Source organism: Scardinius erythrophthalmus (genome assembly GCF_964197995.2).
Source record: "Scardinius erythrophthalmus genome assembly, chromosome: 1".
Taxonomy (NCBI): domain Eukaryota; kingdom Metazoa; phylum Chordata; class Actinopteri; order Cypriniformes; family Leuciscidae; genus Scardinius; species Scardinius erythrophthalmus.
In genome coordinates, this window is record NC_138221.1 from 38054798 (window position 1) to 38070335 (window position 15538).

Genomic DNA, 15538 nt, shown 5'->3' on the forward strand with positions numbered 1-15538 from the left:
GATGATGGATGAGACTGGAGCTCTGGGTTTGTTTGGGTGAGGACAGATCTGCCAGCGGATGAGGAGGGCACACAAGGCTAACTTGAGTGTGCCGCCACTGGGTTGTCTGCCACAAGTTGATTAACCTAAATGTAGTTTGGGAAATCTCGTATAGTACAGTATATGATTTCCATCCAGAGTTGGGAATGGGTATGTGAACAAGTTAAGAGTAAACAGACTTAGTGTAATTTCATATTGACTTGTAAAAAGAGGTGGTATTTTCATATTCAGTCTTCAAACCATGCTAACCCATGTTTTTACTTGCTTTACTTGATTGGACTGTTCTTTCTAAGCAGATTTTTCTGGAATTTAAGTGTATTTGAATTGAAACAAACAATGGCAATATAGGTTTTTTTTTTTACATTTTACATTTTTTTTACAAAATATTGTTTTTCTGGACATTTGAAGACAGATTATTAGTAAGAACCTTGATTAGATAATAATTGTATTCAGAGACTCTACTGGAAATTTGTTTAGCATCACCTACCCAGATTCTCAGGTCTGTAAGAAACTGGGTTTCATCCCGTCCTGACCGCATCGAGAAAGTCTTGCAAACGTTCTGCAAGCACCAGATTCAACAAAATCAAACGTTTCTACTTGATGAAATCATTTGTCAAGCGCAGTTTCTTTCCTGTGTTGAATGGTTTCTCATTATCTCTTTTTAATTTAAATTAGTTGACGTAGCCCTTTAAATCTATAGACACTATTGAAAATGGCCAGAATTAAAAATTAGGGCTGGATTCTGGAATGTTCCTAGCCTGGCTAACGTCAGACCTCTTCTCATTGAGATGTGGTCTGGGAACCACAAGTTCATTTTTTTTTTTTTTCTAAAATCGCGCTGCGCGCAAGGCAGCATGGGGAAACCCAGGCTAGAATGTTCCATAATCGAGTTCATAGATCACACACTGTTTATGTTCGTCCCTAATACCCTGTCGTGATTCACACAAAACAAAACTCTTGGGATACTCATAATGGATAGTATGGCAGTGCCGCTTAGTATGGTTGCGTTCATATTAGGACTGTGCGATTTGGGGAAAATATCTAATTGCGATTTTTCTGACAGATATTGCGATTTGATTCTCAATAGGGTTCAGCACACACTTTAGGAGTAGATGCAGATGCAGTGTGCCTTTCTATTAGTGTTAATTTTTTCAGCCATTTTTATTTATTTATTTAGTCTTAGTTCATATAGCGTTTTGTTTTTTTACAAGCTTAACAACCTATAACCAAACTCATTTTCGGGACTCACTACAGCATTCTCGACAAACCCTCGCTGAATTAACCGAACTGCAGTGGACAACTATGTCTGTCACGCCATATAATGCGCAAGCCATAGTGAACTGTATAATAATGACGAGTTTAGTTTACTCACGGAGAGCCGGAGGAATATGGATGAACATAAACAGTGCATAATCAATGTAATCAAACAAACCATAATTTGACTCTTGTTAGTGATAGTTGGAAAGAGATTGTATTTATAATTAGAGGGATAAGACATTTCTCATTCTAGAAACATATTATTTGACAAAATTAACCCCTGTGAACAAAAAATGTGCAAAAGCTGTCACTGGGCAGTACTCACCTTTTGTACCTTATTTACCCCTAAAGTAGGCGTGTCCAATCATGGTCCTGCAGGGCCAACGCCTCGCAGAGTTTAGCTCCAACTTGTCCCAAAATACCTGCCTGGACAGGGAACTACACTAACCTTTTCCACTGGTGGCACTTGCGCTACTAACTTTTTCAGTTACTGGCGCAAAACATGATTTGGTCGCACAAATTATTTAAAGTAAGCCGCTCTGGATAATAATGAACAATAATGAAACTATTACATACAGATGTGCTTTTTATTTTACTTGCCATCTTTTAAACCACATGCCTTCTTGTTTTCTTTAACATTGGTTGGGAATGGGATAGATTTTCTGCTAAATGGATTTCAACAAGCTATGGGCACAGATGGGCAGACTCCTGAACTCTTAAGTAGTGATGCACCGATGTGAAAATTGTGGTCGATACCGATAATAACCGATATTAATATTGCTGTTATGGCATAAAACAGTAAAAAATAACAGGAACATTGTGTACAATTAAGATAGGCTACTTAATTTATTATTCCAATTAGGGTTGGGCGATATGGCAAAAATATCGTTTCACGATTTTATCACGATTATTTTTTATGTTGGTTTTACTATTTAGTGACTGAGCATTACAGCCAAACTAATGTCCATATTTTAAAAACAAAGCCTTAGGTAACAAAACATATATTAAAAAATGGCAGACAGGGGCAAAGATAAAAATATTTGTCATTATTTTCTTTGTTATTAAATATTAAGATCAAAGATACACATTACACATACACAACTTAATATACAAATTAAATAAACAGTGTTTTATGTTTTCAGCTTCAGTAGGTGTATTTAACAGTAGCATTGAAGAAAGTAATTAAATTAACAAATATGAAAATAAAACAAAATAGACTTCACTGTATAAATTATACGTTGATACTTATTTTATTAACGTTAAATAGTTCTCCTAAAAATTCAAATTGTCATAATTTACTCTCTCAAGATGTTTTAAACTCGAATAAGTTTCTTTCTTCTGTTGAAAATAAAAGATATTTGGAAGAATGTGGGTAACCAAACAGTTGATGTACTCCTGTGACTTTTCTCCTATGGAAGTCAATGGGGACCAGCTACTGGATAGCCACATTCTTCAAAATATTAATATTAGAAAAATATTAGAAGGAAATTAATACAGGTTTGGAACAACATTAGAGTGCGTTAATGATGAGATATTTTTTTTATTTTTGGGTGAACTATCCCTTTAAGGACAAGCGGCAGCGTGTTTATTGCTACTGTCTCTTTAAGAGTTGCGCGCAAAGCGCCTAATATACACGCATTTGACAAGCAGATTTACTCATTTTTCTCAAGTTTTCTTTCACTTTAGACATAACCGACTTTGTTTATGTAAACCTTGTGTGTATTTAACAGTAGGCTATAAGCACAATACGACTCGAAAGATAACTTAAGCCGCCTTTCCACTGCGCACGACATTCGCATTCGATTGTCGCATTTCGCCCCCTGCCCGGTGTCAGTCGCACGGAACTTTGAAATTGGGCGTGAAGCAACCGTTACCCTCGGCTATTCACAATGGTAAAATGAATGATTTTAATGAATGTAATGCATGCATGAATATATCCACACAAAACGAATGACCCTCAATACATCTAATATAAAAAACAGTCGATTTTATAGAGCTAATCAATATAAATATTGATTTAATAATGATAAAAATATTTTTTCAGCCATAATTATTAATAACCGTCATTTTGCAGGAATAGCGTTTACATTAAAGTATTAAAATATTGGTAATTCTAGCTTTGCGCTCATAGTTTTGATTATAATACATCACATCCGGTCGACCGGTCGCATACGGTCTAGCCGCAGAAGTTCAGATATTTCAACGCATCCGAAGCTCAAATCGGATCCGAAATTTCCGCATACGAATATGATCGGAACTCCCCGCAGCTCCCGTACGCGATATTTTTTTTCCCAGGATGGTAGGGGAAGACTCATTAATATTCATTAGGGAAGTCATCACTGATTGGTCTGATGACCTACCCCTAACCCCGCCCCTAAACCTACCCGTCACTGGGGTCTATGTGATGACCTACCCCAACCCCGCCCGACTCTCCATTGGAAATGAATGACTTCCGGTCCGACGGCTGTCGTTTGTCGTTTGCAGTGGAAAGGCGGCTAGAGCCGCTCGCGCAGCACCATAGACGTGCAGCACTGGCTACGTTTTAATCTAAGTAACGGTCGTGGGGCTGAAGTTTTGAATGCGCAGAGCACGTTATAAAACGTAGGCCTATTCTTAAAATACACATTTCTGTTTTAATAAATGCTCATAGTAAATCATAGCATATTGCCTAAAACAGGTACAAAAATAATCAGTGATACATTTGCGACCCATTCAAAATTAGGGTCGCAATGGCATTTCAAAAGGTCGCATATGCGACCATTTTGGTCGCAGTGTAGTTCCCTGCTGGAAGATTTAGTAATCCTGAAGACCTTGAAACCAAATTCTGCAGGACAGTGTCCCTCCAGGAGCAGGATTGGACACCTATGCCATAAAGGGTGGATATTATTACCTAAAGTGTACATATTGGTGCCTAAATTGTACACATTAGTACCTTAATAGTCAATTTTAGAACCTTTTGAAAGGGTACCACCCTAGTGACAGCTTTTTTCTTTCCTAAAGGTGTGTGTGTGCCAGAAGAATCATTCATATTTTTGGCCAGTTTTGCCAGAAGAGAAAGACTGTAAAAACTATGTGAATTTTGAATCTTGAGTCACTTTGAGTCACTATGTGACTTTTGAATCTTGAATTTGACTTCCAAGCTAACAGATGTGGACTAAAAGAATCACAGTTTTGATTTCAACAGTTTTCACCACTATTTTATTAAAAACATCAGAGCATGGTTGTTAATTTGCCTTTTAGTGGGAATGTGGGTTTGAGCACAGCTTGAAGTGAAAATTTGAGAAACACAACCCCTACATGCTTTCCCACACCCACTCCCCAGGCTGGCTGTGGGGGAGGTTGGAGAAATTCGTGACTGGCCTCTTCATGACGTGAGGGGAGCACTGGAAACATTTCCATTTTTGATAATTGTATCGCCGGTGTTTGTTGAATAATTTTAGTCATTCTAGCGCGTCCTTCTCAGGGTTGTCGTCGGGCACACAGGAAGCGAGAGCAAGGATGCTGCTAATCTGTTTTGTCAGCGTGTTTGCATGGTGCGACACAGACTGACGAGGCCGTCCTGTCGTCAGGCCAGGCAGGAAACACAAGCTGTCTCTCATTGTGGCTTACTGCCAATAAATTCATCACGTGGTTGGCTAGTTATGAAGGATTTGTGAGGGAAGCCATTCATGGAACGATGTAAACACAATCCTATTTGAAATATTAATGTCTGCTTTGGTTTGACTCCAAATCTGATCTGCGTGGCTGTTTCTTTTACAGTTTACATTTACAGTTAGGTGTTAACTACTGACTTCCTGTGCATGTGTGTGGGACAGTTTATTGCCTCCAGTCTGCCTTCAAAGGCTGAAATGCTTTTAGCATCCACTCTGAAAGTGTTTCTAACCCCTCCCCAGATTACTCTTGGTTTCCCAAAGAAATCTCTGACCCAGATTTGGCCCCTTGCTGCTCCAACAGCAAATGAAAAGAGCCTCACTCTTTTCCATGACAATGTGGAAGCTATATCGCTCCCTGAGGAAAATCAAATCATTTGAAAGTGATGCTTTGGGATATCAACATTTAAATTTTGGGCTTTAAAGGAGAACTCCGGTCAATTTTAACATTGAGCTCATTTTTTTGTACATTTGGAGTGCTGTCAATACAGAGAAAAACGACAAAAATCGGTGTTGCCTACACCGAGTTATTCTATTTTTAAAATTTGCACCCTGTTGACTTCAATGGGGCAATGTTTAAACCTGCTTTTAGCCTCTTAACATCCTTGATGTGTCATTACAAGTGCACAGAAAATGTGAGTGATTCCTTCTGAGTGAACACGAGTGGATCTGACTGCAGTAGATTTAAAAGATATGTATAAAAATTATGTTATTTAAGCCAGCGCAAATACCTGTTTACATCCTGTTTTTCGGTTGAAGTCCAAAGTAGTCGATTGCCGAGTTCACGCGCATAGGTTTAGTTACCAATGATCACGCGCGTGAACTCGGCAATTGACTACTTTGGACTTCAACCGAAAAACAGGATGTAAACAGGTATTTGCGCTGGCTTAAATAACATAATTTTTATACATATCTTTTAAATCTACTGCAGTCAGATCCACTCGTGTTCACTCAGAAGGAATCACTCACATTTTCTGTGCACTTGTAATGACACATCAAGGATGTTAAGAGGCTAAAAGCAGGTTTAAACATTGCCCCATTGAAGTCAACAGGGTGCAAATTTTAAAAATAGAATAACTCGGTGTAGGCAACACCGATTTTTGTCGTTGTTCTCTGTATTGACAGCACTCCAAATGTACAATAAAATGAGCTCAATGTTAAAATTGACCGGAGTTCTCCTTTAAGGACAGCAGCATTTTTCTTTGTTCAGTGTTTGATTTGCTTAAATATGAAATTAAACTGCTTTGCTTTTTCAGAAGGAACAAATATATCTGCCTATGAGATGCTAGTTTGTCATATGTGGTTTTTTAAATACGGTTTCCTAAAATGGCAGCTATATAATTTCATATACAGTTGTGGTCAAAATTAATGGCACCCCTGGTGAATATGATCAAAATCGGCTGTAAAAAATAAATCTGCATTGTTTATCCTTTCGATCTTATCTTCAGAAGCCTACCAAAAAAATAAATCAAACAACCCCTACATCCCCACATGTTGTTTGGGAGGGTTTCAAGAAAAATCCTCCTCGCTGACCTAAAACCAAACTCCAGCAAATTCAGTTGTCAGACACGACTGGAACTTCAAACGGTACAGGGTTCTGTTGTCAGATGAAACGTAAAAGAGAGCTTTCTGGCTTGTTCATATAGCCTACATGGCATCGTGGATTCTGCTAGAAATCTTATAATGGGCCGTGGTTGGATCTTCCATCAGGACAACGATCCAAAACAAACATCTTAATTAAAACAAAAATGTGTTAGGGAGCACAAAATGAAGCTTCTGCCATGACCGTCCCAGTTCCCTGGCCTGATGAGTGGAGTGAACTGAAGAGAAGCAGCACCAACATGGATCTGGGAATCTGAAGGATCTGGAGAGATTGGAGGAATGGTCTCTGATCTCTTGTCAGGTGTTCTCCTAACTCATCAGACATTATAGGAGAAGACTCAGAGCTGTTATCTTGGCAAAAAGAGATTGCAAAAAGTATTTAATAAAAGGGTGCCAATAATTGTGGCATTTATTTCATAATGTGATTCCCCCGCCCAATTCTACATTTTCAATTCTTTTGCTTCAATGAAAGATTAGATTTTTGCAAATTTTTGAAAGATGAAAGATCAAAAGGATAAACAATGCAGATTTATTTTTTTACAGCCATTTTTAATCATATTTACCAGGGGTGCCATTAATTCTGACCACAACTGTATAAACTCAAGCGTTTTTACTTTGTTAAATTTTAAGGTGTGTTAAGCTTTGTGCATATCTATTTTTTTTTTCTACCCAATATTAAATTTACAATATTCAAATTTAAAATATAAATGAGATTTGTATTTTATTTCTCACTATTTAAAACTAGGGCTGTCCGTATAATAATCAGAAGTGGTCTCATGAATTTAGTCTTTTAGACTTAGCCTATAGAGCTGGTAAGTCCCGCCCCTTCCGCTAATCCCACTGGACCTCTAGGTTGAAAAATCATCAATGCAAGTGAATGGGAGAAAATAGTTATTTTCTGGTCCCGTTTGAATTGTGCCATGAATGTGAACATATGTTGTCTGTGAATTTTTTATATAACTTTTCATGTTACGAGTTTGACAGTATATGGTATGATTCTTCGGCTAGCAGTTGTGGAAAAGACATAACGAGAAAGACTACATGTCGCCTATGTGACGTCACCCCATAAAGTTGACTTACCCGTGGTTTTCGCCAACCTCAACGATTTTGTCCTCTCCCTGAAATAAGGCAGTGAAGTGCACCAAAGACACAGCCATGTTTAGCGGGATCCGTGAGCTAGTGTCCGTGTGCGAGTGGTGGTGACGTTTCAAATGCGTCGAAAGCAGCGAAGAGTTGTAGTCCACAAAGTGCTCTCACACAAAGTCTAACCGTATCAAACTTCTACCCGCTAAATTGTAGCATTCTTTACACGAAAAGTTATATAAAAAATTCACAGACAACATATGTTCACATTCATGGCAAAATTCAAACGGGACCAGAAAATAATTATTTTCTCCCATTCACTTGCATTGACGATTTTTCAACCTAGAGGTCCAGTGGGGTTAGCGGAAGGGGCGGGACTTACCAGCTCTATTCTTTTGCATGAATAAAATGTGCAATGGTTTCTGTTACCCACATCTGTACCACACCACCCACAAAGATGCTTTTTTTGGAAACTAAATGATCTTTCAAACCTGTAGCTTAAGTTTCTGTTTTGTTTTTGAAGCCACATATTTGTATAATACAAAAACGTGTCATTTCCTGGGGCAGTTGTGACATTTTCCAATGTAATTTCCTAATATTTCCAATGACATTCACTCAAGAGCTTAAGGCTGAACTATCCTAGACTCTTATCGTAGGTTTTTTTTAGAAGGTCTTGAGCTTCAGTCTCTGCCAGACTGAATGAAACCATCTGTGAGTTTGTTTGCTGTGCCACATTCATTCAAAAAACCACATCCACCATCTCCTATAGGAGAATTAAGCCCTTTCATAGACAGTTCTGAAATTAAGATTAGGTCAATTACGTCACTTGATAAAGCCGTTTTTTTTTTTTTTTCTACTGATCTTCTGAATCAAATCTCAATGAGTGATTGTTTATAGTGTCCCATAGAGAAGATATCGATGAACCTATGTCTCCACAGTTATTACCATTGTAAATCTAGCAATGTTTTTTAATATTCTAATTAAAAAAAAAAAAAAAATATATATATATATATATATATATATATATATATATATATATATATATATATATATATATATATATATATATATATATATATATATATATATATATATATATATATATATACACACACAATGATGCTTCGCAACGTCCTGACAGAAATACTAGTATGTTTAATTTTTTCTCAGTCCTCCACGACTGGTTCCATCACATCTGTGACGTTGACCAATAGGAGCACAGAAGCTCTACTTGGCGAAACAAAAAGAGAGACGATGCATTAATGCTGAATTAGCATTAAGCTTAATAATAATTCATATTATCCTTCACAGCTGCGGTAGCTCTTATTTCCTGAAATCAATCTCTAGCTCCGCATTCTCGTTGACATGACGCATATCATTAAAAATGGCATGCGATGATTGGTTGGGAAACAACGTGTTGTCTCTCCAGACATTTCTTTTCCACAACACAAGGATTTAGGAGTTAAAATCACATAATCTGACACCGAGACTATCGTAACAGACAAAAATATTGTGTAGTCTGAACCCGACATAAGGGAGTGGTGGCAAATTTGACATCTCTCCTCTGACCACTGTAATCGGTCACTCTATATTTTTTTCCTGTTTTGGAAAGTCATTGAAATGTTCTCATGGATTTTTTATTTTGCTTTTGTGGTAAATCAGAACGCAAAAAATATATTTGTCATAGTTGGGTGAACTGTATGGTTCTATTGTGGTGAACGTAATTTAAATAGTAAATAAATGAAAAAAAGTGTATTTTCTTAGTAGAGCACAGTGAGATTCCATTTATGGCGAAAATCTATTTTCTCTGATACCGTAACAAAATAAAGGGTGGTGCATATTTTGCAAATATCAGGAGGATGGCCTACAGCCAGGAGCACATTTCAGCACAGTGACCTTGTGTTTGAAATGCTGCTGTTGTTTTTGGGCAGTGGTATCGCTCAGCGGGGTCTTTCGCTGTGCTGCGTCCTGAATCAGCATATGGAAAGAGGAGATCCATTAAGATAATCTGCTGAAGATTACCGTCTGTTTAGAAAAGCTGAGTCTGGGTCTTTTCCTGTTAGCAGCAAAAGGAGAAACGTTGCAGGATTGAAATCTCTGTAATTGCAGTGACCTCCTTGGCACAAGTTCTCACAGGAAAACACGATCATGAGCCGCTGGCAAAGGCCAGTTGTGTTTCAAACCTCTATCCGGCGAGGAGGCCTCTCGAAAACATGTAGATCGTATAAAATTTGCATTTACGCATTTGGCAGATGCATTTCTTCAAAGCAACTTGCATTGTATGTACACATTTGATCAGTTTATGCATTCCCTTATTTGAAACTTGGTTTTCTTGTTTGAAACCAATTTTGTAGATGATAAATTGACCTCCAAACCTCTTGTTTATTCTACCATCATCTTCTAGTGCTGATTATTCGATTGCATTGTATGTTTATAAAGCCACAGCATTTTGCCAACACGCTGAGATGATATCATAAGCACAAAGGCTGTTAATCACATTCTCCAAACACATTATCAGAGATTGTCAGCTATGCCATTCTGGTTAGAGCTGTTATTCTTTGTAAATGAGAGTATTTAAGCACTGATTAATCATATCAAGAGTGCTTACTGGCCGTTCTGCCAGCACCATTTCCTGCTGGCACAGATTTCCTCATCCTGAGTCGTCATTTCACCCATCATCATCATCATTCACACCTCATTTGTCTCCGATGAATTCCTGCCTCATATTACCTATTGTTGTATTGGATGGTTTTGGGTTTGAGTCAGTACAAAATAAGAACAAATACACTAATTACAAGCATAGATAAATACAATATAACAAAGTTACAAAGTAAGGTCTAACTGTAGTGTATTCGACTATGGAAGTAATAATTAGGCCTAAATATAAAGTAACACAATAGTGTTCACTCTATAAATTAAATATAGATTAATCTTTTTGTTGTTTGATTAACATTAATGACTTGGACAGTAGCAGGTATTTATAGGTTTCTGTCACTTTAAGAGTGAATGCACTGAACCAATATAATGATACACATCCGATTTCTTTCTCAACTGTGTACGTTAACTTAAGACATAACCGACTGTGTTTACGAGAATACTTGCAGAGACTGGTATTTTAAAATAAGTTTGTGTGTATATGTCCATTCAAGCACATGGAGATGCAAAAGAGGAATAAAATTGCTGTTCTCTTGCAATCTGAAATGTGGCACGTACGGGCAAGTACCGAATTGATGGTGAAACTTAGCAGTTAATCTGCGAAACACACATGCGTGCCGAATCGTGGAGCCTGGCCCGTACGGATCATGGCTCAAATACGATCTGTTTAACCCCTATAGTCATGATAGTCAACTAATCATCTAACAAATGTTTAGTCGGTTTGTGATTTTGACCATGAAAGAGTTTCAAGCTCCATCTTCTATTTATAAGAGATAGTCATCATTAAAGTTGTCTCGGTTGGTTTGTTTATCCTAAACATGCATCTATTTGGCCATTCACCTGTTGGGCTTAAAAAGATTCTTAAACGTAAACTAAAGTCCAGGTGTCTGTTGCCAGTCGGCATAACCTTCACTGAATCTTTCACTGTGTGAGAGTTCAAAAACAGACACAGAAGATTCATTTTTCTTGAAGTGCCACTGTGAATAGTGGGCATTGTGGTTTGTGGACAAGTGGTTTTCACAGTCAATACAGTACAAGGCTTAATTGTGCTTCTAAAATTAGATCAGGATTTAGCATTTGCCTGCAGGGACTGAGTTGTCTTGTTTTTTGGAAATAATTTGTCATGTTTCTCTTAATGTAAGTCAGATGGTAATGAAGTAATAGACATTCTGAAAATATAATCTAGTGGTCTTGAATTTAAATCTATGCAGAACACAGATGTATTGATATTTTTAACTTTCTGCAATGGCCAAAGGCCCATCAGCTGGTGGACCATCGTGACTGATCCTTGGTAACCTAATTAACATGGCTTATGTCTAGTAAAGAAGAGCCGTGAAGCATACTTGTTATTCTGTTGCATTACCCTAACTCAAATTTTAACTGGTGAAGTGTTATAATTGATATAATTATTAATCTAATGGTGAGGCAGACTTTTACCACATATCCTGGCTGTCCACTTAACAGTCCACTTAATCTGGAAAAGACCGAATGACTGACATGTAAAATAACCAGCCAGTGTCCGGATGGAGCTGAATTTAATGATGCCACAATAATAGACCAGTGTGCAATGTGGTAGTTCATTCAAATAGCTTCAGCAATGACAGTGACAAACAAATGAGTAGAAAATACACTAAATCCAAAATTGTTGGGGTTGGTAGGATTTTTGAATTTTGTTCTTGAAGAACGTCTCTTATGCTCACCAAGGCTGCATTTATTAAAACAGATTTTTCTTTTGTAACATTATAAATGTTTCAACTGTCATTTTTAAACAATTTAAGGAATCCTTGCTGAATTTTCTAAAAAAAAAAAAAAAAAAAAAAAAAACGGTAAATCCTACCGACAGCTTTTGCTGGCCCTGCTTACAGACCACAGATGTTAATGATAGTGTATATGTGTAAACTTTGTTAAAAATCTCCCTTCACCCAAAAGTACCGAATACTGTCTATTTCATGGACATTAGACAAAATTAAATAGTTATATTCATATAGGCCTATATCTTGTTTACTTGTTAGCAGCTGCCTAAAACAAAACTCTTGAACTCTTTCATTTTCAAGACTCACTGACACAATTGTTAATCCACAACTTCCAGCAACTAGTTGTTCCTCGGAAGGTGTCATTTTGGCAGTCTGGTACAATGTAAACTTTGTTTCATGTCTGATATACCTTCACACTCTGGACCAAATTCACCGGACTCATCTGAGTCTAAAATGCCTAAGTAATTACCTTGAGATGAACAATTACCTTGAGGCTTTGAACAATCAGGCTTTGTTTTAAAGTAAATGCACTGAGCATTTGCCCTTTAAGTATTACAGACTGTGCTTTTAGGACCTGTTCGCTTTTCCAGTCTGACTTGCTGGGCCCCTTTTGAACCGACACAATGGTTTTCCCAGCTCTCCTGTGATCACACGCTGTGAGCTTGACGGACACTTGGCACAGGTTGAAAGCCGTATGGAAACTACTTGATTTGGGAGATTTGAAATGCTTATATGTGAAGAGGGGTTCAGTGAGTCTGTCCAGATTAACTGATTGGATACCAGGCCAAACCCATCATGGGTGTCTCCATTTGACCGATTCCTCCGGTAATCAGGCGCGACCAGAATTGGGTCAGTTTTTGAGGAATTTGAGTGCGGATGATCTTAAAGTGCTTAATCCCTGTGTGGTTGTCACAACAAGATTGTCAGAGCGAAGTGTCTGTCTTACCCGAGAATAGCTCTGACCTCATTATACACAAAACTTCCCCTGCAGGTTATTTGTCACGTGATTTTCAGCGGGAGACTCGGCTTAGAGCAACCCACACAGACGTCGTTTCAATTGTTTCAAGGTGCTTATGAGTTGTCTTAGTCATATTCTGAACTCGAGAGTCATAAAAACTGAAATGAACAGCTGCAAAGAAATCTAACACAAACTTGGTTGGGTTCAACAAATTAGGTCATTTATCTGTTGTAACATATTGCTTTTTTTACATTTATGAACTAATATCAAGGCACACTACTTTCCTTTATTTTTACAACATTAGATGTAACATTTTTTTATTATTTGCTTTGGAGGCTAAAGCCTGAAGTATACTTCAGTTTTTGTTTCTTTATTGGATTTATCTACACAGGAAAAGTGTACAGATACCAAACCCATTCATCACAAGTTCAAATTCCACAAAATGATTACCCTGTCTAACAGAACAATATAATTATAATTATTGTAGTGTTTTATAATACAATAAAACAGACAGTACAATAAAACGGTAAGATAAAATACCTAACAATAAATAAAAAAATCAGAACAGTATAATACATAAATACATACAAATACATCATTATAAAATAAATGATTAAATAATTAGAAAATGAAAATAAAAAGGGGGTGGAAGAAAAGGTGGTGCCACTGCCCAGCTTAACTGTTTGTAGAGTAAGCCAGTACTTTATCCAAAAAGTCAGGCCATATCATATCTAAAGTCTTTTCGGATCATGTAAATGAACATTTTTTTAATACAAGTAAATACTTAAATAAACATTAACTCTTTCCCTGCTATTGACAGACTTTTTCATCATTTGAGAAAACGCTTCCCCGCCATTGATGGAATTTGTCTTGTTTCGCTATTACACATCTTTTGAAAGAGTAGATATTCTCTGGAATAAAACACAGACAAAAAATGAGCTGAAACAAGTGATAAAAGCATTGATTATGTACGTTGTAGTCTTAAAGTCTTGTAGTTTTCTTCTTTTTTTTTTTTATGGACTTACCCACATTCAAGTGTTGATAAAAAAAAAAAGCATGAAGACAGAACAAAAAGTTAATTTGTTTAAAAGCAGAGGCTCTGTTCTTTCTTTTGATGTATTGCATGTTCATATATGCCTTATACAACAAATGTTCTGGGGGTCATTACATTTTTGTAAAAATTATTAAAAACGCTGCCGGTGGCTGACAACTTTTGTTTTTTTTAACGCTGGCAAGGAAAGGGTTAAATGTAGAGGGTGACACAGGCTTCCACTTTAAAATAATAAGACATCTTGCTAATGAAGTTGTGAAGGCCAGAACCTTTTGCAGTGATGCTGAAAAGTAAATTTCAGATGGTACTCCAAAGATAGCTGGCCGTGGATTTGGATCAGGGTTTATACTTCAGTTAAGAGCACTTTGGTACAGCTGAACACGTATACTCTATTTGATAGTGTGTGTGAACACAAGCGGTCGACACACACGCACTAGAATATTTCATCCGTGTCCATTGTCTGCACTATTATTTATTTTTTTTCCATTTATGACATAGTTAATCAGTAAACGTACCATAAGGATGTTTTTTTTTTTTTTTTTTATCAAATGTCTGCACTATTTCCCTCTAAACATGATGACTGAAAAAATGTCCTTGTATTAATTTTAACTAGAGTTGCGTGGTGTCTCTTAACCCCATAACCCAAGTGCTCGTCAGCACAGGCGTCTTTTGTTGTTGCGCCTAGTTTTTTGTTTTTTTCTCATCTCTTCTATTTCTTTTTCAACTGTGAAAAAACAGCCCGGGCCAGTGTCGCCACCGAGAAAATTCAAGGCGCATACACAAACTGAGCGTACAGTTTATGCATGGGTTGAAAAATCTGGCTACGCACCTACTATGCTGCTGAGGAAATTTGCATCATGCTAATTGTACGCATAGCTTAGTGGATGCATGAAAAAAAAGATGTTTACTTTGAGTTTAATGTTCCAAAATTGAAGGTTCATTACCAACAGTTGACTTTCGTGAAGAATGGCTCTTGTCTTGAATATTATGTATCCAGAATTTCCCCCATCTCTAAGATTATTTTCTCTTCTCCTCTTGCAGTCCATCCTGCTGCTGGGCAGTGTAGCTCTGGCATGCTTGGCTTTGGACCTCCTCTTCCTCCTCATCTACTCCTGTTGGCTGTGTTGTCGCCGTAAGAAGAGCAACGAGCAGCCGAACGCAGACTGCTGCTGCACCGCCTGGTGCGTCATCATCGCCACCCTCGTCTGCAGGTGAGTCTGAATGCATTCTTCCTCATATCCGCTCTGTCAGCGTCATATTCAGGCAGAAGATGACGCATGTAGTCACTGCTCACTTAGTCTGGTCTCAAGTGAGATGCTTTTATCAAATGTTCCCGCCGCTGGAAAAACCCATCTTGTTGGAGTGTAAAGAATGTGTTGCATTGTCTGACGGGCTGCAGGGTTTCATTTCTGGAAGGGAATTCATTTCTGCACTAATCTCTGCAGTTTATTTGGAGCTAGCTGCAGGCGTGGGTTTAATTTAGGGATGC

The 15538-nt window shown here is 37.6% G+C and overlaps 1 protein-coding gene across 1 annotated transcript in view; it reads left to right on the plus strand.

Moving 5' to 3' along the window:
* The window catches only part of ttyh3a (tweety family member 3a), a 70701-nt gene that overhangs the window by 8684 nt on the left and 46479 nt on the right, over positions 1 to 15538 (plus strand). Inside the window, exon 2 of the mRNA XM_081380319.1 lies at positions 15091 to 15260. Within this exon, the coding sequence (XP_081236445.1) occupies positions 15091 to 15260 (170 nt within the window). The remainder of the gene's footprint in view (positions 1 to 15090; positions 15261 to 15538) is intronic.